The 26,781-nt window shown below is 44.1% G+C and overlaps 2 protein-coding genes across 2 annotated transcripts in view; one reads left to right on the top strand and one right to left on the bottom strand.

The window, feature by feature from the left end:
• Nucleotides 1-2,080, top strand: part of ABCC3 (ATP binding cassette subfamily C member 3) — a 48,263-nt gene extending 46,183 nt beyond the window's left edge. The window contains exon 31 of the mRNA XM_027519501.1: nt 1,484-2,080. Coding sequence (XP_027375302.1) covers nt 1,484-1,592 — 109 coding nt within the window. The 3' untranslated portion in view covers nt 1,593-2,080. The remainder of the gene's footprint in view (nt 1-1,483) is intronic.
• Nucleotides 2,081-3,548: 1,468 nt separating this feature from the next.
• Nucleotides 3,549-23,063, bottom strand: ANKRD40 (ankyrin repeat domain 40). Its single transcript, XM_027519504.1, has 5 exons — nt 22,633-23,063; nt 16,047-16,195; nt 14,864-15,349; nt 6,533-6,714; nt 3,549-5,939 (listed from the first exon to the last, which is right to left on the bottom strand). Exons 1-5 carry the CDS (start codon nt 22,764-22,766, stop codon nt 5,793-5,795), a joined length of 1,098 nt encoding a protein of 365 aa, XP_027375305.1. The 5' UTR covers nt 22,767-23,063; the 3' UTR covers nt 3,549-5,792.
• Between the last annotated feature and the right edge of the window lie 3,718 nt (nt 23,064-26,781).

Genomic DNA, 26,781 nt, shown 5'->3' with positions numbered 1-26,781 from the left:
CAAGCTGAGAATGCCTGATGCTACCGTCTGTTCCATCCCCACCGTATCCCCACTCTCCACTCCTATCCAAGACCCACTGGGAGAAGGGTGGGTAGGAAGGCTTGAGCCCTGGGTCCACACAAGGGGAAGGGCCAGACCGACAGGATCTCTTCCCAGGCCTAACTGAAAATGGTTTTCACCAGCAGCCCTGAGGGGCAAAAACTCAAATTGACCTTGGGGGTTGGGAGTTCAGTCATTTGAGTGGATCAGGCAGAAATGAATGAAATAGTCATGCTACTGAACATGTAATTAGAGCCTGCAGGAAGGAAGCAAGGGTCCACATGTGTAGGCAGAGGAGCCAATCCATACAGGCAGCAAAGGAGGCAAGGGCCTGGGCTTGGAACCCTGCTCCCGCCTCACCCTGGGAGCCAGCTTGTCGGCTCCGTGCCAGGTGCACCCTGTTTAGTTAGCAGGAGATTCTAAGCCCAGGCCCAGGCTTGAATTCTCGTCCTTTAGGGCACCAGCCAAGCCCTAAAGGACGAGTAAAAGTTGGGTAGCAAGGAGGACATGGGATAGGGAGGGAGCTGGAAATTTAGGAAAAGGCCGTAGCTCATGCAAAGGCCCGGAGGTAAGCGGGTACATGAGTAGAAAGGGAGAGGGGCAGTAGAACCAAGAGGAGGGGAAGAAAGATAGGCCTCACTCTGCTGTGCTGAGGACCATGGGAAAGCACTCAGTCCTTACCCCAAGAGCAAAGGGAAGCCACTGAAGTGAGGTGGGCAGTCTCCTAGACTTCAGTTTGGGCAGTGGCTAGACAGTGATGTTCACAGACACACCTCTTCCCAAGGGGCTCTTCCAGGAGCCCCACAGGTGGGTCAACGACTGCATGCAGTCCAGGCCCTCCTACTGGGGAGCATCTCCGAGAACGCGGGGGAGCCCTTTCTGTTCCCGCCTCACCTTGGGAGCCAGCCTGTTGGCCCCGCACTGGTGCACCCTGTGTCTAGTTGGCAAGAGATTCTAAGCCCAGGCTCAGGCTTGACTATGTATGTGTGGGCGGGGGGAGACCCACCCAGCAGCAGTAGCCAGATCCGTAGCCAGATTCCAGCGTCAGGCCTCACTGCAGCCGTTCCCGCCGTGTGCCTTTGTGAGTCGGCACAAAGCAGATGGATGCATACAGGCCCGTGGCTCCCTGCGCACAGTCCCCTGACCCTGGTGAGGGGAAGGGCTCATTAAGGAAGGTTTTCAGAGCCCTGACTAGCAGAGATGAATAGGACCTTGTGTTTGATCCTGGAAACGGCCTCATCTGCCAGAACAGTAAATGGAGTGGCTAAAATAACCAGTCTTGCAAGTGTGCACATGTGGCATAGTGCTTGTGTTGGGTGGGTTGACTGAAGTGGAAGGGTTGGCATGTCACTGAGGGGTCTGAGCTGTACTCAGAAGGGCAGGGTTGGACCATGAAGCCAAATCTGGGCTGATGGAGACCTGACCACTTCTTTTCTTTGGCTAGGGTCCTGGTCCTGGACAAAGGGACGATAGCTGAATTTGATTCTCCAACCAACCTCATTGCAGCCAGAGGCATCTTCTATGGGATGGCCAGAGATGCTGGACTTGCCTAAAATATATTCCTGGTCTTTCTTCCTGGACATTCTTACTTTTCATCACGAATGGAAAGGACACCAAATATGTCTACAGAATGGACTTGATGGCAAATATTGGGGACATTTGTTAGGTTTTTGTCCGCCAGGTGCCTTGTAGGATAACCGTGCTAAATGTTTCAGGGGTGGGGAAGTGAGGGCCCAGAAGTGAGTGACATGCCCAAGGTCATTGCTAATATGAGGCAGAGCCCAGACTAGTCCCCGGGTCTTCTGATTCCCAATGTGGCGATATTTCCACACTGTACTGCTTATAATCATTTCAAGGGATGACCTCCCTACCCCCATGATTTTTTGTATTTTCTAGTCTGAAGTGTTTTTCGTTTTGTTTTTAAATAAAGCTTTCTCCTCTTTGAACAGAAGACTGCCAGGTCAGGCCATCCCTAGGAACTGAGTCCAATACTCATTAAAAATGGAGCACTGATGAAATAAAGCTACGTGTTAACAATACATACACTTCAGTGTAGCCTTTCTCTCTGTTCACAAGGTCTAGGGGCTAGGGCCCTTAGAGGAGGTGGAGAGGAAGGAGGGAGATGCAGAGGTAGCCTTTATACACGTCTACATGGCTGGAATTATCTGAAAACTTCAGACCCAAGAGCTTTTGGCTGGAAATACTGTATTCACGGCCAAAACTCACTGGGTAATTGCCAGTAGTTCCTGTTCTGCTGTGTAGAGGCTGTAAAAAGGTGAGAAATAAAGCCCCTGATATCTGACCTGAAGCCTCCTGGGAAAGCTGCCGTGAACACCTCCACATTTATGTCATCCCTCAGACCACGCCGCCTGCTTCTCTAGGGGATGAGAAGTGCATGGCACTTTATTTCCTTGCCCCTCTAGCATTCTGTTCCAGACAGGTCCCCATAACCCATGAGGTCTCCAAGTCATGCATCTTCCTCACTCTGGCTGAAGCTGACTGTGGGAGCACAGAGCAGCCCAGGGCCTACCCCCCATTTTGAACGTCCTAGGCTGGTCAATGAGATGAAGGGGTAACTTGCTTTTTTGAACAAGCCAATGAAATGTTTTTTTCTGCAGGTTAGAATTAACCTGGCACACGGCCTTCAAGTTTTCTGGTCTCCTCTTTCATTTCTTCAACCTTTATTCTTGGTATAATGTGACTGGTTATGGATGATGTTTCTTTCCCCCTCCATCCTAAATGGTTTGCAGTAGGTGTGGAGATGGCTCCTTTGATCTGATTTTTCTATATGCGTTGGGCCAGCCTGTGCTCCAGGACTATTTGTTAAAGGCTAATCACATTCTGGGGGCTGGCCGTTTCTGCCCAGGATGTTTCTGAGTGTACAGAGGAAGACTTCCATCCTTGTGATAGAGCAAGTATAAAGGCACCAAGGCCCAAATTATTCTGCTTCTCCTTGGAGCTAAGAAAAGGTCTTTGCTATGCTTCCTGATTTATCAGGCCAATTTGGCATGACGTATGCTTTGTGAGGCTCTAGCTGCCCCAAACCAACAGAAATGCAGATTCATTCGGCATCATTCTCAGCTAAAGATTTGAAAAGTGTAAGGCTGTATCTCCTCTCCTGTCTTGGATGTTTGCCTCTGAGCTCATTGAGACCTTGACAGGTGCTGACAGCCCAAAGGAGAGACTCAGTTGTATAAAGTAAACAGGATAATCAAAAAATGTGGTTAATAGAGGATGACCTCCATCTAGCGGGCTCAGCTACTCTGGGGAAATGAAGCTGACTGCTGTGAACTTAGAGGAAAGACACCGCACAAAATATCTGTCTCTGGCGCCACTCAGTGCCAGACTTAAGCGCCACCACGGCAGTAGAATGGAGGAGGCTCAGGGGGGGACCAGTGCCTTCTGTTCTTCTGCCAGAGGGTTCTGCCCCTGAAACTGTTCAACAATTTGAACCCCCTATGATTAGAAGTACAGAAATGTTTAGAAGGACAAAGTTAAAGAGTAGGGACTTAGTCAGTTAATATTTAATTTTAATAATACTTATTATGCTTGAACAGTCAGCAGTGCACAAAGTGAATATTTACACACAGTGTGAACACATGCTTTAAATATGCAGTAGAGGAGGCGGGGCAAATTCACAATTAACAAAGCTAAAAAAAAATCCTTTTTATAAATTACACAAAACATATAAAAATATTTCTCTGAATGCATAGATTAAGACTTTAAACTCACCTACCAGCAACTGTGCAGTCTAATTCCACTGCCATACTCAGAGTCAGCTGACCACAGAGGACTCTATAAGAAAGATGCAGTGCAGGGCCCATCGCTCACTGTGACTTCCTCAGCCTCCGTTTCTAAGCCCAGGAAACGCCCTGGAGCTACTCCTCTGTAGGCCACCGCCCAGCCAGGGACCTCCACTGCTTCTGAGAATCTCTAATTGATCTGGATGGCTGGAAGAGGACTAACCCCAGTGATTTAGACACATGAATTAATACTGAATTTATTTGTTCCAAGATAAAACTAGCCTTAATTGTATCAGTAAACTGTAAATTTTTTCAAAGGTATAGGGGAAAAAAGGTTAGTATTTCTAGCTTCTGCCTGGTTGAAACACAAAGGAAGTTTCTTCTTTAAAGTATTTCAGAGAAAGGGAGTAGTAAGTAACCTTTTACTCTGCTAGACAAACACTGCACGGAGTGAGTAACTCACCATCAGTAATTAGTGGTTTACGATTAAGTCACCGAACAGAGTGACTCCACGTCACAAAGTTGGCCTTGAAAACACCTCAACCTCAGCTCAGCATTCAGGCAGCAGCAGGAGGCCATTATCTTAGCACAACACTCTCCTCCACTGACATCTTCTGCACCTTCTCTCGCAATCGCAGTGTTCCAATAAAATTAACCCAGTTAGGAAGTTCAGTTTCTTTGGAAACTATAGGCACGGTGGGGAGAAAGCTTCTTAAGACAGCAGGGATGCTCTTCAACAGCTGGCTCCAAAGCCCTGCTCTCCTGTTTATCTAAGTGTGCTCTTTCTTATTTCTAAAGTTAAGCTATTTAGTTCAACAAGACAGTGGCTTTTCTTTTTAACATTAATGACAGTGAAGGGAAGGAAAAGAACCCTTAAATGCATTTTTTACAAAAATTTTTACGCCATGCTCAGGAGTTTAATCAGGTGTTTGTTTCCAGAACAAAGCTTGGTAGACTCACATTGACTTTGTTAAGTAGGTTAGTGGTGGTTGTGGGGGATCCCTAAGATTAAACAACTTGTTTACAAAAGCAACAGACTTCAGAGTTGTGTAAAAATCTTAATAATTTCAAAATAATCTTCATCTTTGATACAAAAATAAAGATGCTAACTCCTTTAGTTCAGTTTCCCACAATAACCTTTAAAATAGCAACAGATTCTGTCTGGAAAATTGCTTTTCATTTCTAGTGGAAAATGAAAGTGGAGAACATGGACCAGCAATGTTTGTGCTCGTCTCTTTCCGTGAAATTAAACAGAAACGCGAAGACAGAATTGCTTCAGTTTAAAAAAAGAAAAAAAATAGCCGCTGCTCTTTTAGAAAGCGTCAGAGAGCCCTCTAGTGACCACGATGGGGAGTTAATGCAGAGATGACTACAAGCAATGGCTAGAGACGGAAGTCATGAGTGTTTACAATGGAAAAGGTGGGGGGCGGGGAGGCTCTTTTGGTTAACAGCGTATTTACATTAGGTAACTGTTTTCTTAAATGCTTTTAACCTGAGTAACATTTAGAAATATGCTATGTGAGACCTCACAGCCACAAGTCACACCAAAGTTCCTGTGTCCAGCACCTGTGCTTCCCCGTTGTCCTCTCTAGTCAGTTCACATTTCAGGAGTCGCGAGCACGCAACACCGCGGGAAGCGCGGCCCGGCCCTTCAGGAGCGCTGTCAACAGGCCGGAAGCAGGCTCTGCTCTCTCAGCCTCTGCCTAGACAACTCTCTCACATACACAGAAAACACGCCGAGTACAGAACCGTCGGCTTCTGCCTCTCCAGGCCACTTCTCAGCTGTTCACAGCTTCAAGCAATAGGTTTGTTGTGCACCAAGAGGCTTGGAAGAGTGGCACCGCTGCTTGGGGGTCAGGGGCTTCCTACCTTGGCAGAAGGATGTTAGTGTATACTACGAAGTGGCATCAGGGCCCTCCTGGGCATCCAAGGCGTTCAGATCAATGGCTTGTCCTTGGCCCGGAGGTGACGCACACGGTCACAATACTCAGTAGTAACAGCTCCGCTGCGTCAGTAAGTCAGTTTCGAAGCTCTCCTATTGTAGCAAGGCCTTTCAGCCAGTGTGGAGGCAGCGTTTCTGAACAGAAAATTATTTTCACTTATCATTAAAACCAGTTCCAGCTCTTGAAAATCTTGGAGTCGAGCAACATCTTTGTCCTGAAACAAAAATAGGTTAAACAGATTAAGAGGAGCCACTTGTCTCTATGGTTCTGGCGTTCTGTGTTGAAACCAGTGATAGAGTAAGAAAATCCCCAGGAGCAGGAACTGGGTTAAAACGCAGAAGCCCTCAACAGCAGCTGCTGCGCCCAGACGAGCACGCCATGAAGAGCAGTGCAGGGTGTCTTCCTCAGGGGCCCTGAGGAGCCAGAAGCCTGACGTTCAGGGAACCCAGAGACGTTGGGAGGATCACACACGTACCGATACAGACGTGCCCTGCAATTTAGCCTGGTTCTTATGTTACAAAGCACAAGGCACATCTGATAGTACACAAAGGTAATCCTTACGGATCACTACAGAGAAACAACCTAAAACAGGTACATGTGAATGGTAATTCAGAACATTCTCTCTGGTATCCCACAACTTTTAGAAACGCCAGAATCTCCATGGGCCCAGTAGAGGAAAGAAAGCTCAATGGAAGACCACCCTTTGCTCTTTTTCTATTCTTTTCTCATTTCTTTAACTATGACTCACATACCCAAGGTACATATCTTCCAAATGGAAAAATCAACCATGTAACAGACCTTTCTTACCTTTCTTACCAGAGTATTGGGTAACTTTCTGATCTTCTCCACTTGATCAGGATTAACACCCAGCTCACAGCAACTCACTCTGAGCAGCTCTTGGTAGGTGAGCTCCTGTCGGTCCAGTTCAATTTCAATGAAATCATTTTCTCTAAGAGATGGGTTCTGAATCCTCACCTTGAGTACCAGCTCTAGGGAAAAGCGGAAGAAGCGTTAATGAATCATTCTGGCATAGTTAGCCGATGCGACTTAAAATCTTTTCCAGAAGATGGTTACTGTTAATCATGCCCTGGGCTGAAGACCTAAGCCACCCAACAAGAAAACCAAGCACAATCAGTGCAGTTTGCTCAGGCTCGATTCTGGCTCTGCTGGTGCAGCTGCCTGCATTGTCCTCCTGTATCTAACACTGTGGTTCATAAAGTAAATAAACTTTTACTTTATGCAGCAGAAGGAAATAGTGGACCACCATCCCAACTGTACAGAAGGATAATTTACTTCTGCTACTGGAGCTAAGCAGGTAAAGGCTTGAGAATGGGTTTGGGTATCAAACTACACGTAAGCAGGGTATGGAGAAGAGAAGAGAAAAGGCGGCATGGGAAAGATATGGTACAAGAGTTACTCTACAAAGATATAACAATTGTGGATCTAAAGATATTTATGAGATGTGAAAATCCTTGCAATAAACACAGTACAAGAGCAAAGAGATAAGCTACTAATAAAAATGAAGTCTAACTATGATTTAAATGCCTTATTTTAGTAAGGGAAGAATCTTGGCTTTGGGAGTAAACAAAGACCATTATTCGTGGGTCTGGGATCTAAACAGTCTGCCCCTAAATTCTGAGCATGGCTGCAAAGAAGGCTCAGGCTAAGCACATGTGTGCTTTTGGTACTTCTGCTTTGCTCTTTATATGGCATCCCTGGGTCACGGTTATCAGCACCTAGAGTAAGAGGTCCTCAAAAACAGAAAGAAGGCAGTTACTTATATGGAAAAAGAAAGGTAAGACTAGACTATACCTTATGGTGTCTGACTAGAACTGGAGGTATTAACATAAACTTAGAGTGTTTAATAAATTATAAATAGATATAGCAATATAGAAAAAAGTAAATATGTGTGTGTGTTTGCTTGCCTTTTAACTTCACTAATCCTCTCAGGCTAGCGTGAAGCTTGATATCCAGGAAGTATATGTTCATTTTCTACTTTTCATCTAAAATATCAATGGAGAGTTTGTTGCTTTTGTCATAAATTGTGGGAGCTGCTTTCAACTCTTTTTGTGACCTTTTGAACCTTGAATGACTGTGGTATGAATGGGTATATCCCTCATCTATCCTGTACTAGATGTGTGACTCTGGACAAATTACCTATCTCTTTGTGCCTAACTTTACCCATTTCTGAAATGTACTAATGGAAATTCTATGGTGGCCCAGTGGTTAGGACTTGTTGCTCTCACTGCCAAGGCCTAGGGCCAACCCTTGGAAGGGATGGAGCCAAAGCAAAAACAATACCCAGCTGTGGATGTGACTGGTGATAGAAGCAAGGTCCGATGCTGTAAAGAGCAATTGCATAGGAACCTGGAATGTCAGGTCCATGAATCAAGGCAAACTGGAAGTGGTCAAACAAGAGATGGCAAGAGTGAATGTAGACATTCTAGGAATCAGCAAACTAAAATGGACTGGAATGGGTGAATTTAACTCAGATGACCATTATATCTACTACTGCGGGCAGGAATCCCTCAGAAGAAATGGAGTAGCCATCATGGTCAACAAAAGAGTCCGAAATACAGTACTTGGATGCAATCTCAAAAACAACAGAATGATCTCTGTTTGTTTCCAAGGCAAACCATTCAATATCACAGTAATCCAAGTCTATGCCCCAACCAGTAACGCTGAAGAAGCTGAAGTTGAACGGTTCTATGAAGACCTACAAGACCTTTTAGAACTAACACCCCCAAAAGATGTTCTTTTCATTATAGGGGACTGGAATGCAAAAGTAGGAAGTCAAGAAACACCTGGGGTAACAGGCAAATTTGGCCTTGGAATACGGAATGAAGCAGGGCAAAGGCTAATAGAGTTTTGCCAAGAAAATGCACTGGTCATAGCAAACACCCTCTTCCAACAACACAAGAGAAGACTCTATACATGGACATCACCAGATGGTCAACACCGAAATCAGACTGATTATATTCTTTGCAGCCAAAGATGGAGAAACTCTATACAGTCAACAAAAACAAGACCAGGAGCTGACTGTGGCTCAGATCATGAACTCCTTATTGCCAAATTCAGACTTAAATTGAAAAAAGTAGGGAAAAACACTAGACCATTCAGGTATGACCTAAATCAAATCCCTTATGATTATACAGTGGAAGTGAGAAATAGATTTAAGGGCCTAGATCTGATAGATAGAGTGCCTGATGAACTATGGAATGAGGTTCATGACATTGTACAGGAGACAGGGATCAAGACCATCCCCATGGAAAAGAAATGCAAAAAAGCAAAATGGCTGTCTGGGGAGGCCTTACAAATAGCTGTGAAAAGAAGAGAAGCAAAAAGCAAAGGAGAAAAGGAAAGATATAAGCATCTGAATGCAGAGTTCCAAAGAATAGCAAGAAGAGATAAGAAAGCCTTCCTCAGCGATCAATGCAAAGAAATAGAGGAAAACAACAGAATGGGAAAGACTAGGGATCTCTTCAAGAAAATTAGAGATACCAAGGGAACATTTCATGCAAAGATTGGCTCGATAAAGGACAGAAATGGTATGGACCTAACAGAAGCAGAAGATATTAAGAAGAGGTGGCAAGAATACACAGAAGAACTGTACAAAAAAGATCTTCACAACCCAGATAATCACGATGGTGTGATCACTGACCTAGAGCCAGACATCCTGGAATGTGAAGTCAAGTGGGCCCTAGAAAGCATCACTATGAACAAAGCTAGTGGAGGTGATGGAATTCCAGCTGAGCTATTCCAAATCCTGAAAGATGATGCTGTGAAAGTGCTGCACTCAATATGCCAGCAAATTTGGAAAACTCAGCAGTGGCCACAGGACTGGAAAAGGTCAGTTTTCATTCCAATCCCAAAGAAAGGCAATGCCAAAGAATGCTCAAACTACCTCACAATTGCACTCATCTCACATGCTAGTAAAGTAATGCTCAAAATTCTCCAAGCCAGGCTTCAGCAATACGTGAACCGTGAACTTCCTGATGTTCAAGCTGGTTTTAGAAAAGGCAGAGGAACCAGAGATCAAATTGCCAACATCTGCTGGATCATCGAAAAAGCAAGAGAGTTCCAGAAAAACATCTATTTCTGCTTTATTGACTATGCCAAAGCCTTTGACTGTGTGGATCACAATAAACTGGAGAATTCTGAAAGAGATGGAAACCCAGACCACCTGACCTGCCTCTTGAGAAATCTGTATGCAGGTCAGGAAGCAACAGTTAGAACTGGATATGGAACAACAGACTGGTTCCAAATAGGGAAAGGAGCACGTCAAGGCTGTATATTATCACCCTGCTTATTTAACTTATATGCAGAGTGTATCATGAGAAATGCTGGACTGGAAGAAACACAAGCTGAAATCAAGATTGCCACGAGAAATATCAATAACCTCAGATATGCACATGACACCACCCTTATGGCAGAAAGTAAAGAGGAACTAAAAAGCCTCTTGATGAAAGTGAAAGTGGAGAGTGAAAAAGTTGGCTTAAAGCTCAACAATCAGAAAACTAAGATTATGGCATCCGGTCCCATCACTCCATGGGATTAGATGGGGAAACAGTGGAAACAGTGTCAGACTTTATTTTTTTGGGCTCCAAAATCACTGCAGATGATGACTGCAGCCATGAAGTTAAAAGACGCTTACTCCTTGGAAGGAAAGTTATGACCAACCTAGATAGCATATTCAAAAGCAGAGATATTACTTTGCCAACAAAGGTCCATCTAGTCAAGGCTATGGTTTTTCCTGTGGTCATGTATGGATGTGAGAGTTGGACTGTGAAGAAGGCTGAGCGCCGAACAATTGATGCTTTTGAACTGTGGTGTTGGAGAAGACTCTTGAGAGTCCCTTGGACTGCAAGGAGATCCAAGCAGTCCATTCTGAAGGAGATCAGCCCTGGGATTTCTTTGGAGGGAATGATGCTGAAGCTGAAACTCCAGTACTTGGGCCACCTCATGGGAAGAGTTGACTCATTAGAAAAGACTCTGATGCTGGGAGGGTTTGGGGGCAGGAGGAGAAGGGGACGACAGAGGATGAGATGGCTGGATGGCATCACTGACTCGATGGACGTAAGTCTCAGTGAACTCCGGGAGTTGGTGATAGACAGGGAGGCCTGGCGTGCTGCGATTCATGGGGTCGCAAAGAGACGGACACGACTGAACGACTGAACTGAACTGAACTGAAGATCCCACAAGTCATGTAGCACAGCCAAAAAACGTAAATAAAAATAAAATGTACAAAATAATGCTCTTTTTACAAGTCTGTTGTAACAATTAAATGAGAACTCAGAATGCTCTGAAGTTATGTTACTACGTCCATAAATGTTTAGTTTATAAATAAACCTTTCTGGTGAATCTTTCGTTATTCAATTATTCTTTATTGTTTGCTTGCTTTTTTCTTTCTTCTCTAATTGTCCTCTGAATGAGCTTAGAAGTGATACACTAGTAGCAATGAGCACATCTAGTGTTCACATTCTGGTTTCTGAATACCATTCTGCACCAAGAAAATCCAGGGCTCCTTGGAGAAATGCCTGATTCCAAGGCTGGGGCAGGAAGTTGCACTAGGGAGCCTGAAACATCTTGCTGCACCACAAAGTAAGGAAATGAGCTAAGAACAACGAAGATGTCCAAGAGACACAAGAACTAGCTCCAAGGGGCTCCCTCTGGATCAGTCTGGCACAATCTGAACATCAAAGTAAGGGTACTAATGAATTATCATCCAATAAATGATAACCTAGGCATTTTCTACTGCTGTAAATGGCGGAGAAGGGAAGGCCCTTCTTTATAGGAGAATACTGCCCATTAGAGCAGAGAAAAAATGAAAGCATACTCTAAAACAGGACTGGCCTGGACTCTTCAAAAATCTGAAGGCCAAAAGGATAGTTAAAGATTGAGGAAATGCTCCAGATTAAAGGAGACTATTCCAACACGACAGCCTAATACGAACACAGCAGGCAGGAGTGGAGGGAGTAAAAAAACAAAAAAAAGACATTGCTAAATAGCTCATAAAATTTAAATATAAACTGTGGATTAAAGAATAGTATTACATCAAGCTTAAATTTTCTAAATTTGATCATTGTATTATGATTATGTAAGAGACTATCTTTGTTCTTGGGGCTTCCCAAGTGGCTCATTGGTAAAGAATCTGCCTGCCAATGAAGGAGACGCAGGTTTGATCCCTGGGTCAAGAAGATTCCCTGGAGTAGGAAATGGCAACCCACTCCAGTACTCTTGCCTGGAAAATCCCAGGGACAGAGGAGTCTGGTGGGCTCAGTTCCTAGGGTCACAAAGTATCAGACTCAACTGAGCACACATCCTTTTTCTTAGGGAAAAAAAACATGTAATAGTTCTGGGTAAAGGGGCAAAAACTAATTTGTAAATCTCATTAAAGACAGTTCCTTTTACCAGTCTTGCAACTTTTCTGTAGGGTTGTAATTATACTCAAAATTGCAGCCGAAGATGGAGAAGCTCTACACAGTCAGCAAAACAAGAGACCTGGAGCTGACTGTGGCTCAGATCTTCAGCTCCTTATTGCAAAATTCAGACTTAAATTAAGTAGGGAAAACCACTAGGCCATTCAGGTATGCTGCTGCTGTTGCTGCTAAGTCGCTTCAGTCATGTCCGACTCCGTGTGACCCCATAGACGGCAGCCCACCAGGCTCTCCCATCCCCGGGATTCTCCAGGCAATGACACTGGAGTGGGTTGCCATTTCCTTCTCCAATGCATGAAAGTGAAAAGTGAAAGTGAACTCACTCAGTGTCTGACTCTTAGCGACCCCATGGACTGCAGCCTACCAGGCTCCTCCGTCCATGGGATTCTCCAGGCAAGAGTACTGGAGTGGGGTGCCATTGCCTTCTCCGCATTCAGGCATGACCTAACTCAAATCTCTTATACACAGGGGAAGTGACAAACAGATTCAAAGGATTAGATCCGATAGAGTGCCTGAAGAACTATGGATGGAGGTTGGTAACATTGTACAGGAGGCAGTGACCAAAACCATCCCAAAGAAAAAGAAACACAAGAAGTCAAAGTGGCTGTCTGAGGAGGCCTTACAGATAGCTGATTAAAAAATGGGAAGTGAAAAGCAAAGGAGAAAGGGAAAGATATACCCAACTGAATGCAGAGTTCCAAAGAATAACAAAGAGAGATAAAAAAGCCTTCTTAAGTGAATAATGCAAAGAAATAGAAGAAAACAACAGAACAGGAACGATTAGAAATCCCCTTAAGAAAATCAGAGATACCAAGGGAACATTTCACACAAAGATGGGCACAATAAAGGACAGAAACAGTAGGGACCTAACAGAGGCAGAAGAGATTAAGAAGAGGTGGCAAAAATACACAGAAGAACTGTAGAAAAAAGGTCTTAATGACCTGGATAACCACAATGGTGTGGTCACTCACCTAGAGCCAGATATCCTGGAATGCGAAGTCAAGTGAGCCTTAGGAGCATTACTGTGAACAAAGCTAGGGAAGGTGATAGAATTCCAGTTGAGCTATTTCAAATCCTAAAAGATGATGCTGTGAAAGTGTTGCACTCAGTATGCCAGCATATTTGGAAAACTCAGCAGTGGCCACAGGACTGGAAAAGGCCAGTTTTTATTCCAATCTCAAAGAATGGCAATGCCAAAGAATGCTCAAACTACCGTACAATTGTGCTTATTTCACATGCTAGCAAGGTAATACTCAAAATCCTTCAAGCTAGGCTTCAACAGTACTTGAACCGAGAACTTTCAGATGTACAAGCTGGGTTTAGAAAAGGCAGAGGAACCAGAGATCAAATTGCTAACATCCATTGGATCACAGGAAAGGCAAGAGAATGCCAGAAAAACATCTACTTCTGCTTCATTGACTACACTAAAGCCTTTGACTGTGTGAATCACAATAAACTGTGGAAAATTCTTAAAGAGATGGGAATACGAGACCACCTTACTTGTCTCCTGAGAAACCCGTATGCAGGATGAAGCAACAGAACTGGTCATGGAACAATGGACTGGTTCCAAACTGGGAAAGGAGTATGTCAAGGCTCTATATTGTCACCCTGCTTATTTAACTTATATGTAGAGTACATCATGCAAAATGCTGGGTGGATGACGCACAAGCTGGAATCAAGATCACCAGGAGAAATATCAATAACCTCAGATATGCAGATGATACCACCCTAATAGCAGAAAGTGAAGAAGAACTAAAGGGGCTCTTGATGAAGGTGAAAGAAGAGAGTTAAAAAGCTGGCTTAAAACTCAATATTCAAAAAAAACCCTCAACATTCAGGACTTCCTTGGTGGTCCACTGGCTAGGACTCCAAACTGCCAGTGCAGGGGGCCTGCATTTGATCCCTGGTCAGGAAACTTGATCCCACATGCCAAAACTAAAGGCCCTGCATGCCACAACTAAGATCCAGCACAGCCAAACACTTTTTTAAAAAAAGGAAAAAAAAATAAAACTCAACATTCAAAAAACAAAGATGATGGCATCCAGTGCCATCACTTCATGGCAAATAGATGGGGAAGAAAGGAAACTGGCAAATTTTATTTTCTTGGGCTCCAAAATCACTGCAGACAGTGACTGCAGCCATGAAATCAAAAGATGCTTGCTCCTTGGAAGAAACGCTATGACCAATCTAGATAGTATACTAAAAAGCAGAGATGTCACTTTTCTAGTAGTCATGTGTGGATGTGAGAGTTGGACCCTAAAGAAGGCTGAGCACCGAAGAATTGATACTTTGGAATTGTGGTGCTGTAGAAAATTCTTGAGAGTCCCTTGGACAGCAAAGAGATCAATCCAGTAAACCCTAAAGGAAATCAGTGCTGAATATTCACTGGAAAGACCGATGCTGAAGCTGAAGCTCCAATACTTTGGCCATCTGATGTGAAGAGCTGACTCACTGGAAAAGACCCTGATGCTGGCAAAGATTGAGGGCAGGTGAAGGGGGTGACAGAGGATGAGATGGTTGGATGGCATCACCAACTCAGTTGATATGAGTTTGAGCAAACTCCAAGAGCTGGTGATGGACACGGAAGCCCTGCAGGCCTTAGATAAATCCTATCCCCACTCCTGAAAAAAATAGGAAGTAAAGAACTAGACCCCTAGACAACTTTGCCCTTTTCAGAGGCTACTTGCTGACGAGCGGTTACCTTGCATATTAAATGGAAATGCTCCCGTGAAGAAAAATGGCTGGAATGCTGGCGCTGGTCCTGCATATGTCCCATTTTGAGGCTCCAGAGACATTGGTGGCTTGGACGGGACAGTAGAGAACAGGGATCGAGTCTGACTCACTGGTGGCTGACAAACAGGCCCCGGTTTTGTGCTTTCTGGTGTTCTAAGTATGGCAGACGGGGCAGACACATCCCCGTTCTGAACCAGTGCCAAAGAGGTGTGGTCCCGTGGAAAGGGCCCAAGCAGTGGAGGTTCCCCAGGGGGCAGCAACGGAGGCGAGCCATCTGCAGGGGGTGACGCAGGAGGTGTGGAGGGGCCCCCATTCTGTAGCTGGGCTGAATCCTCTGATGCAGGTGTATAGATAAAAGGGAAGGCTGGGTTGGCCAAATAGTTGGGAACAAAGGGCAGTTCTGACTCCTTCTTCAGCTGGGGGTGGTCATCGCTGTCACCATCATCATCTTCCACTTAAAAAGATGAAAACACAGAACACTTACATAGTCCTTTAAAAATGAGCAAATAAAGGGACTTCCCTCATGGTCCAGTGGATAAGACTGTGCCTCCCAATGGCAAGGGGTGCAGGTTTGATCCCTGGTCAGGGAGCTAAGATCCCACATGCCTCTTAGCCAAGAAACCAAAACATAAAACAGAAACAATACTGTAACAAAGTCAATAAAGAGTTTAAAAGTGGGCCACATCAAAAAAAAAAAAAAAGATTTCACACAAAAGAAATTACGAAGAGTCTCCTGTGAAAGCTAGTGTCCTTTGGTATACGGCAAATATTTTGGTCAGTGTTTACTGCAGGGTTTTTGTTGCCATTTCTATCTCCTTAAAGTTTACAGATAAAAAACCCAAAACTTTATAATGTCTGCCTTTCCAGAAACAGCACGGAATAATTATCTTGGCACAGTAAGGCTATCTTGTTTCTAGAAACAGACTGGCTGTTTAGCATCAAGAATATATACAGGGGATATACATATATATTTAGATACATACATACATATATATATAATTATGACTGATTCACGCTGTTGTTGGCACAAACCAACTCAACATCTTAAAGCTATTATCCTCCGATTAAAAAAAAACTTTTTTTTAAAGAATATATACAATGATACCATAAGTCTCAGTTTGACAAAATCAAGTTACCTCAGAAAGACTCACCTCCCATAATCTTCCTAATTTCTCTTCTTGATGTTAATTGGACGGGCATTTCTCCCTTTGTGGTAAGAATCTCTTTGTCAGCTCCTGATTTTAGTAAGTAAGAGACCACCTGACCGTGATTGCGTTTACACGCCCAATGTAAACAGGTCCTATGCCCCAAAAAAGAAAAAACAGAGAATGAAAAGGTGGAGAGGTGATCTGGGATTTCAAGTTCTACTCATCAGTAAATAAATATATGCAAGCCTGTTAGAGTTCAGCTAGAACTAGAAAATCAGACTGGTAATTTTAACTTTTCTTTTCAGGAAGCACATGATGGAAATATTTAATATGCTTAAAATTTATTTTTAAATTTCATTTCTGATCCTTGGAAAGAGCTAATTTATCCTAGGAGCTTTATTACAACGGCTTCCAGAAGGCTGGCTGCCTGGCTGGCTAGATAGCTCTAAAGATACTACTCAGTGTCCCTCATTATATTGTCCCAGTCTCTGTAAAATATACTCTTACATGGCCATCTTCCTTTTAAGAGCGTACCAAAACTCGCTTCATGTGCATCAAATGTCACTTGAAGATGAAATATTATCAGGCTACTAACCATCTCTCATCTGCAGCTTGCTCTGCCACTAAAATTATTACTACAGCAGATTCCTGTCTGAATCTCAGTTACTCTTTTGCTTTTTACTTTTCTTTCCTTCACACATACACAAAAGGATTTGCATTTTTAAAAGTTCACTTCTCTAGTTCTCTCCAGAAGGCTACAAACATATTCTCATTTGCTTAAATACAAGGCACTACACACATACTTTTAGTTCCTAGAGCATCTGAAAAATATACATCAACGGCCAAAATTTTTGAGAACTCTTCTGAAGTATTAAGATTCATTTAAGGAACTAATTGTTTACTATTGTATACTTAGGAAGGAATCATGCACCATCTAAAAGAGCTATTATTTTAACACTGCACAGAAACAGGATCAGCGTGTTGGCCAAAATTTCATCTTAACAGAGCTACTAAATTCATCCCCATAGAAGGAAAACACTTTTTCTCCCTCTGTTTTGAAATGTCCTCATTCACCAACTCTCTAATTGAACTGAGATAAGTATCTTCAGAGCTTTTAGACGAATATAAATATGGCAAAGAATAGAACATATGTTCAATAGTAGAGATTAGGTCACCCACTTGAGAAGTATAACTGTCTAGAAAGTACATTTGGTTCCAGGAAAAAGCCAATTTGCCCTGGGTACCTCAAGATTTATGACTTACAGAAAGCCAGCTTGTCTGATGTTTCAGAGTGACATTTGAAACTATTATTCATTAGAATCAGATTATCAAAAAAAAGAACCAGATTATCCAGGTGCCTTTAAAATGTACTTCATCATAAAAAGAATTCCAATTTGGGGAAAATAAAAGAGTCTTGATATGGACTTCTAAAATATAAGCTCCATGAAGATAAGGAAGTATCTGCTTGAATTTACAGGTACTTAATTGATATTTGCTGAATAAGTGAACCAAACAAGGCGGACACTGCTTAGAGTAGAAGGATCCTGTATATTCTTGATTCTGGGAGTGTGTTTGTGTATGGCCGTCTTGAACACTTGAAAAATGAGTAATTATAATAAGCATTCAAAAATGAATAGAACATGATGAGAAAAATGTGTTCCTTTTTGGAAATAAGGTGTTCACTTGTAAGTAGTAAATCACTTGTTCACAACAGACCTGAGAGTGAAGGAAGCAGTATCGGATCTGAGACACTTTTGGACAAACCAACTGCTGAAGTATCACCACGTAAAGTGGGGCTGAGTCAACACAGCGCATCCCTCATAGCCCCGTACCCTGAGTGATCATTTACAGTCCAGATATGGGGGGCTCCAGGCAGCCATAATTCACAGGCACTATAGCCAGGCAGTATTTTCAACTTCTTCATGAGCCATTATACTTGTTTCTTAAAGCCAAGGGGTATGCATGATACCTGAATTACAACTGATGTGGGAGCTCGATCTCTGAACTTCAACTCTTTAAGCTTTAAATCTGAAGTCAGAATATCCTATCAATGCTGGGAAGTATTGATATTTCAGACCAGAAATCGGAAATACGGACATCCTATCAGTGCTGGTAGGCATTTCAGACCAGAGGCATAAATTTCAATTGTGCAGAAATTGTGGTTACTGGGCAACTAAAAATTAAAAGCAGTAACCATTCTGCTTTTCTGTGCTACTGACTATGTTTTCTGAGGGTAACCTTTATATCCGATTACCTGGCACACTGCTTAATTAGAAAAAAGAAAAAAAGTTTAAAAAGAAAAAAAAACAAAACCAGAACTTCTCTGGTGGTGCAGTGAATAAGAATCCTCCTGTCAATGTGGAGTGCTAGGGTTTGGTCCCTGGTCTGGGAGGATTCCACATGCCTTGGAGCAACTAAGTCTGTGACACAACTACTGAGCCCATGCTCTAGAGCCTAAAAACCACAACTAGTGAAACCCATGCACCCTTAAGCCTGTGCTCTGCAACAAGAGAAGCCACTGCAATGAGAAGCCCTCACATCCCAATGAAAAATAAAGCAACAAAAACCCAGCACAGCCAAAAAAAAAAAAAAAAAGTTAACACAGATATAGTACTTTACATACTGGACATTGTTCTAAAAGCTTTACATGTATTAATTCATTTAGTCCTCTAAACAACCCAAGTTAAGTACTATCATCAACACTCTCCGGTGATCTAGTGGTTGGGAATCTACCTGCCAATGCAGGGAACATGGTTCGATCCCTGGTCCGGGAAGATTCCACATTTTACAGGGCATCTACGCCTGTGCGTGGCAACCTCTGAGTGTGTGCTCTGGAGCCCGAAAGCTGCAACCACTGAGCTTGAGAGCCGCGAATACTGAAGCCAGCATGCTCTAGAGCCCCTGCTCTGAAACAAGAGCAGCCACGGCAATGGGAAGGCCTTGCATGGCAACAGAGAGGAGCCCCTGCTTGCTGCAACTAGAGAAAGCTCATGTGCAGCAATGAAGACCCAACAAAGCCAAAAATAACTCAAAAACAAACAGGCAAAAAGAAAATTATCCTACTTTACAGACGAGGAAACTGAGGCAGTCAGCAAATAAGTAAGACAAACAGTATGGTATACAGCAATTGCATTATAAGGACAATAAAGTAAGGAAAGGGATTAGGGAATGCCAGAGATAGTGGAGGGGCATGGTACAACTTTAAATTAAGGACCAATTAAGGAAAGACTCATTCAGTTCAGTTCAGTTCAATCGCTCAGTCATGTCCGACTCTTTGCGACCCCATGAATCGCAGCACGCCAGGCCTCCCTGTCCATCACCGACTTCCGGAGTCCACTCAGACTCACGTCCATCGAGTCAGTGATGTCATCCAGCCATCCCATCCTCTGTCATCCCCTTCTCCTCCTGCCCCCAATCCCTCCCAGTATCAGAGTCTTTTCCAGTGAGTCAACTCTTTGCATGAGGTGGCCAAAGTACTGGAGTTTCAGCTTTAGCATCATTCCTTTCAAAGAAATCCCAGGACTAATGTCCTTCAGAATGGACTGGTTGGATCTCCCTGCAGTCCAAGGGACTCTCAAAAGTCTTCTCCAACACCACAGTTCAAAAGCATCAATTCTTCGGCGCTCAGCTTTCCTCACAGTCCAACTCTCACACCCATACATGACCACTGGAAAAATCATAGCCTTGACTAGACAGACCTTTGTTGGCAAAGTAATGTCTCTGCTTTTCAATATGCTATCTAGGTTGGTCATAACTTTTCTTCCAAGACTCATTCAGGGGACATCTAAGCTAAGACCTGAAGGAGGTGAGGGAGAAAAAGCATTTAAATGAAGAGAAGAGAAAACACAAGGGCCCTGAATGAACATTGTGCCTGGTGTTTTGTTTTATTTATTTTTGGCTGCACTGGGTCTTGGTTGCTTCAAGGGCTTTCTCTAGTTGCAGCGAGCAGGGGCCACTCTCGAGTTGTGGTATGTTGGGCTTCTCATTTTGGTGGTTTTTCTTGTTGCAGAGCACTCGCTCTAGAATGCTCTGGCTTTGGTGGTTGGGGTATGCGGGCTCAGTATTTGTGGCTCATGGGCTCTAGAGTTTGGGCTCAGTAGCTGTGGTGCACAGGCTTAGCTGCCCCACAGCATGTGGGATCCTCCCAGATCAGGGCCTGTCCCCCGCACAGGCAGGCAGATTCTCAACCACTGCACCACCAGAGCAGTCCTGTGCCTGGTGTTTTCAGGAAAAGCAAGAAAGCCAGGGCAGAGAATGAAGGGAGCAAGGGGGTAAATCGAGAGATGGGGCTTAGAAATAAAGAGTGAGGGCTGAGGCACAAGGATTTGAACTGTAGGACCCTGTGGGCTTTTCCTGTTTGAGATAGGAGCCATTAAAGGGGTTTAAGCAGAATTAAATGATCTATGTTTTAAGTCTGGATTCCTCTGGCTGCTGCGCTGAGAAAAGACATAGGATAGGACTGATGAGGAGGCTACTGCGTTAATCCAGGTGACAGATGGTGGCTTTGCACAAGAGGTGTAGTGGCAGAGCTAATGAGAAGCGGTCAGATTCTAACTACATCACTGCTAGTGAAGCTGGCAGGATTAGCAGCTTGACTGGATGTGGGTTGTGAGAGAAAGACAGAAGGCAAGGAGTGCACCAAAGATTCTGGCCAGCCAGTGCAGCTCAGATGAGGACTCAAGCAGGCTGGGGACAGTTAGGGATATGAGGGAGACCAGGAACTCAACCCTGGACATGTAGAAGTCCTATTAGGTATCTTCCCCCTATTAAATCTATGAGAGCCTCTTCATAGTTCAACAATCTTGCATTTTTCTGAGCATCTATTACGTGGTTAAGAAAGTATGGTTTCTAAGACTCCATGTGACCACTGCAGAGGACACGAGTTCAATCCCTGGTCAAAAATTAAGATCCCACATGCCCCGAGGTGTGGCCAGAAAAAAAGAAAATTGTGTGGGGTGGGAAGGAGGGTCCAGAGGGAGGGGACATATGTATATCTATGGCTGATTCATGCTGATGTATGGCAGAAACCAACACAATATTGTAAAGCAATTCTTCTTCAATTAAAAAGAAAGAAAGAAAAAAAAAAAAAAAGAAAGAAAGAAAGAAAAAAACGCATGGTTTGGAGGCAGATGCTGGGTTTCATTCCCAGCTCCATTAGTTACTGTAAATTCTTGGGGAAACTACTTATTCAGTTTTCTTATCTGTAAAACAAGAGGATAACAATAGCTCTGTCCCTGAGCCGCTGTGAATGAGATGATACACATAAATAAAACATTTGGAACCTTGTTCGTACTACAGAGCAAGCTCAGTAAATGTTACCTATTTATATTATGCTGCATTTCCTTAAATGCTCACAACTCTTCTGAAATAACTAGAAAATGAAGTGACTCTGGCAAGGTCATGTTGCTAAGCAGGAATGGAGAACCAGCACTAAGTCCAGACTTGTTCTTCTACACAACACTGCCTCCCAAGAGCAAAACAATGATTCACAGCTAGTGAACCACACAGCAATGCTAGAAATCACATACAGAGAAAAGCACACACAGAAACCACACACAGAAAGCAAGCTAGTTTGTAAACACTTAAACAAAATAAAACAAAAAAAGCAGTTTCTACTGTTTCCTGGCTTTCTGAACATTTACCCAGGCTGTTTTCTTTGGGGTAAGTTGGTGATGAATTTGTGAGGAAGTAAGGAAACTGTGATTCTGGTCCTGGCTATTAATAGTTGTGGGACCCTATCTCCAATGTCCCCTTTAGTTTTAAACTGTATGATTCCATTTTAAAAAATAAAACATTTGCAAACTCACTTTAATTCTCAGCTAGCAAATAGCCTGGTTAAGCATTACTTGGATCAAATAAAAAAATTTAAATGTGAAGAGAGCGGAATACCACCACATTCAGTAACTCAATACAAAAAAATTGACCACCAGCACTTCTTAAAATGTGACTCCTGATTTAGTTGGGAAGGACTCAATCACTGGCAGGCATCTGAAGTCTTGGATAAAGTCTCATATTTGAAACTGTTTTAAGAAAACAAAGCAAAACATTATATAGGATTAATGAATGAGCCTTCCTGCCACAGGCAGCTGTAGGTAGCAGCAAATCACTGCTGCAGTAAGACAACAGAGAAGCAGAATAGGAATGCAAGTGATTTATCTTCCCTAGTCTTGGGAAAAGAAATCGTGCTAGTTTGTAAGATCCACGTTTGCTCAACTGTTCATGCTTTTTGCTCTGCACAGATGTGTTCTTCAGAGTACTTCCAAACTCGAACTGGGGTGAGCTCCAAATGAGGGTGAGAGTAATCAGCACCTTTCGAGACACGTTATGGGGGTGGGGGTGGGGTCGGCTGGGCACGGGGCGCCAGGGTTCGGGTGGGCGCTGCCGACGCAGGACCACGTGGGCCGGGGTTTGGGCACGACACGCCGCACACTCTCCGAGGCAGGGGGGCCAGTGCTAGCCTCCGGAGCGCACAACCTCGTTGGCTCTGGGTGCCGGGCCACGCCTTGGCGGGCTTCCGGGGCTGCGCTAGGCCGAGGTCGCGTCCCGGGCCGGATGCTCTGACCCTAGGCCTCCCCCGCTCCCCACTTACCAGCCGTTGACCTCATTTTGGGAATTCACATCCACCCCGCTCTCCACCAGTTTCTGCACCTCCCGAATGTCCCCCAAGGCCGCGGCCTCCCGCAGCCTCTCCTGCTGCTCCTTCTGCTCGAGGAGAGCGCTCATCTTTCTCTGGCCCCAGGCCCCCGCCAGGGCACGCCCGCCCAGCCCTGGCCGGTCAGCGCCGCCGCCGCCGCGGACCACTCCCCGCCATGGAGAGACCGCGCGGGGCACAGGTGCCCCGCTCGCGCTGCAGCCCGTGCCGAGCCAGGGGCCTCCGTTCCCCTTTCGCGGCACGCCCGCCGCTCCCCTGCTGCTCCCGGCCCGCGGGCCTAAGCCTCCTCCCGGCCGCGCCTCCCACAGGCCGGCTCCGGGGGAACCTATTCAGAGTGACAACCCTGACCCAGATATTTTCCGTTCCTACCCTCCGCGCGCGCGAGGGCTGGCTGTTTGATTCACCAACTATTTTTAGACCTCCCCACCCCGCAGCTTCCAGAGAGGAGGACAGACACGAGGGAAGGGAAGAATGCGTATTTGAGAGCCAGGAAAGCCTAATCCTCTGGAGCAGGCTGTTTACCACGCATCAAAAATAATTGGTTTAAGAAAACAGACAAAAATAATGTAATAATTGGTTTTGTTTTGTCCCCAGTTTGGCTCTTTTTCCTTATCTGAATCAACTCTTGCCTAACAGGGTGGGGAAATGGGCTGAAAACGATCCCACTATTATATGCCCATTATTGCAGAAATAGAATACACCGTTCTTTCTTTTGACACTGCTTGGGACCATTCAGTTCGATTATTTACTTCAACTGTTGTCTTACATTTTAGAGATTTCTTCTAATTCGGCTTTCAGGAAAAATATTTATATTGTACTCAGAGTCTATAAACTGTGATTCATTACTGCTTTTAAATCATAATTAATTACTCTTCGTGAAGGCCATGTAAGGAAAAAAAGAAAAGAACACCAAAGAGGCTTTCAAGTTATCCCAGTCTTTAATATCAGGAGCTAGGGAGAGAAATGGTCCAAGTATAAACAGCATTCTTCCTGACTCTCTGCCTAATCAATCTAATGAGGCTCAGAGCCTGGGCTGGCACTGCTTTACTACACAGCAGGAGAAAAAGAAGAGTATTGTTTTGCTGAGCCCAGGTTCCTGGGCTAGATCTTCCAATGTGGCACAGGATGGAAGCTTGCAGATGGGGTTGGAAGGATTAAGGAGTAACCCTGGGGTGGGGAGGAGGAAGGCCTGAACACAAGAGATAAAATAGGAAATGACAAATTTAGGCATGGAGTTTTCATTTCCCTCTCTTGGGGCAGCCCAGGGTTTGCACAGCAAGCACTTTTCTTGCTGTGCCTGCGTGCTCAGTCACTTAGCAACCCCATGAACTGTAGCTGGCCAGACTCCCTGTCCATGGAATTTTCCAGGCAAGAATACTGGAGTGGGTTGCCATTCCTACTCCAGGGGATGCATCTCCTGCATTGGCAGTCAGGATTCTTTACCACTGAGCCACCTGGGATGCCCTTTTTTCTTGCTACTGTTTTATGAAAAACTCATGTCTGTTTTTTATGTTCCAGACATTCATGCAGTACCCAGTGCGCACCAGGTGGTGCTGAATATAAACTGACTGCATGCTTACACTGACCTTAGAGTGAACTGGAACTCTGCTTGAGGTTACATTTTCATTTGTCCCCCAATACAAACTTTAATTCTCAGCATGGTACTCCATCTGCAACTGATGTGCGGAGTAGTACTGGAATTGGGCCCTTCAGCACAATTCAAGTGACAGGGGAGTAGATAGTGGCCTCTTTATTTTTTTTAAATAGCAGTTCAAAAAGCTTGGTAGTGAGTGCACATCTAAATCTGTGAGTTCTCTTTGTAAGGATTTATGTGTTAAATTACCCATGTGCCCTACAATAACTGTCGAATCAATAAACATAAATATTTTCTTAAAAACCTCTTGTGCCTGCATGCTAAGTCACTTCAGTTGTGTCCGACTCTTTGCAACCCTACCCACTGTAGCCCTCCAGGGTCCTCTGTCCATGGGATTCTCCAGACAAGAATACTGGGGTGGGTTGCCATGCCCTCCTCCAGGGGATCCTCCCGACCCAGGGATCAAACCCACGTCTCTTCCATCTCCTGCATTGGTAGGTGGGTTCTTTACTACTAGCACCACCTGGAAAACCCTAAACAACCTCTACTTATCTCTAACTCCAGTATTCTGCTTGTTATTCTCACATTAACAAAACAAAACTTTCTCCACAAACAAAACATTTACCCTGGCCATAACAGAATGCAGCCTGATGGTTATTCATTTCCATTTATCTACACTTTGTCTTGTCTCTAGGGAATGATCTTAATTCCCTGGGTGTATCAGACATGCATTGTTTGCCAGGCACTATTCTAAGCCCTGAAGATCCTGCTGCAAAGAAATCAGAGTCCCTTATTTCAAAAAACATGCAGTCTAGCCAGGGAGACAAGACAAATAATAGGATGTGATAAACATTATATATACTAGAAGTCCTATGGCATATAGGATAGTGGTTGTGAGTATGCAGATTATAAACAGGATGCTTTGGCTTGTATACCAGTTTTGCCTCTCATATCATCTTCGATCAGTTTCTTAACCTTTCTATGCCTCAAATTCTACATCTCCAAATAGGGATGATAATAGTAGCACCTACTTTGCAGGATTGTTCAATGAATTGAATGACTATGTGTAAAGTTTGGATGTTGAAAACACTCTGTGGTGTATTACAACAAGGTTGAGTCAAGGAAGATAGCATCTGATAGCAAAGGAGGATAAGTGGTGGTCAGGAGACAAAGGTAACACCCAAGTTTCTGGCTGGGCAGATAGTAGTGCCATTCACTGAGATTTGGATCAAAGAATGAAGAGAAAGTTTGGGGTATGTTGACGAATTCATTTCTGAATCAGTTGAATTGAGCTTTCTGAAAACATTTAATTACTGCTGATATCAACATTTACCCACTGCCAGACACTATGGTAAATGCTGTACATGAATTGTCTCAGTTATTAATAGTTCTCACAACAACCTTTTAAGTTAGCACCATCATTATTATCTGAAGCATAGAGAGGTAAGTAACTTGCCCAGTACTGTACAGTTCAGTGACAGAGCGAGGCTGTAAAGTCAAGAAGTTCAATTCTAGAGCCTGTGCTTTCTTTCCCGATTTTCATTTGCGTGGAGATGCCTAGTAACAACAGTAAGCCTGGTAAACAGTCATGAATATGGGTATCATATTTCAGAAGGAGTTCTGGGCTGGTGATTTGGACTTGGTAGTCATCAGCAAAAGGAGCTAACTAAAGTCATGGGGACAGAACTGGTGGCCCCAAGACAGTATGTTGAGTGTCAAGAGAAGGCAGCCAAAGACACCTAAAGAACACCCAATATTTTATTGATGGACAGAAAAGGAGAAATCCTCAAATGAGACTGACGAGGAGCAACCGGAATAGTAGGAAAAAAGCAAAAGAATGAGAGGGTTTGGCAAAAAGGGAGTGATCCACAGGGTTAAATGCTGCGGACAGGGCAAGAAAGAAAGGACTGAAAAGTGTGAATAGATTTAACCACAAGGAGATTGCTGGTGACCATGGAGACAGAAGTGGTAGGGATGGCACCCATACTATAATGGGCACTGCATCACCCCAGTAAAGCTGTAGGGTTCGTCACACGCATCAATAAATCTACATGGCTGTTTTCTGCACTCCGCTTCCATGGAATGTATTTTACACCTGTTGCACCAAACAGCAAGTTAGACACTGACATACAAACTTCCTAAAAAGATAAAGCAAAGACAAAAGCATTTCTCTTATTAGAAACAAGATATACCATCACTTATAGCTTCCCTGGTGGCTCAGCGGTAAAGAATCCACCTGCGATGCAGGAGACGCAGGTTTGATCCCTGGGTCAGGAAGATCCCCTGGAGGAGGGCATGGCAACCCACTCCAGGATTCTTGCTTGGAGAATCCCTTGAATGGAGGAGCCTGGCAGGCTGCAGTCCATAGGGTCACAAAGGGTCAGACGTGACTGAAGCCACTGAGCACACATCGTTCTTCAAACATTATTGTACTTTAACTTTCATAATTTGACAGTGCATTCATGAAATAATTTGTTGACACCTAGTTTTTT

Source organism: Bos indicus x Bos taurus, chromosome 19, assembly GCF_003369695.1.
Source record: "Bos indicus x Bos taurus breed Angus x Brahman F1 hybrid chromosome 19, Bos_hybrid_MaternalHap_v2.0, whole genome shotgun sequence".
Lineage (NCBI taxonomy): Eukaryota > Metazoa > Chordata > Mammalia > Artiodactyla > Bovidae > Bos > Bos indicus x Bos taurus.
This window is presented reverse-complemented; position numbering and strand designations above follow the sequence as displayed.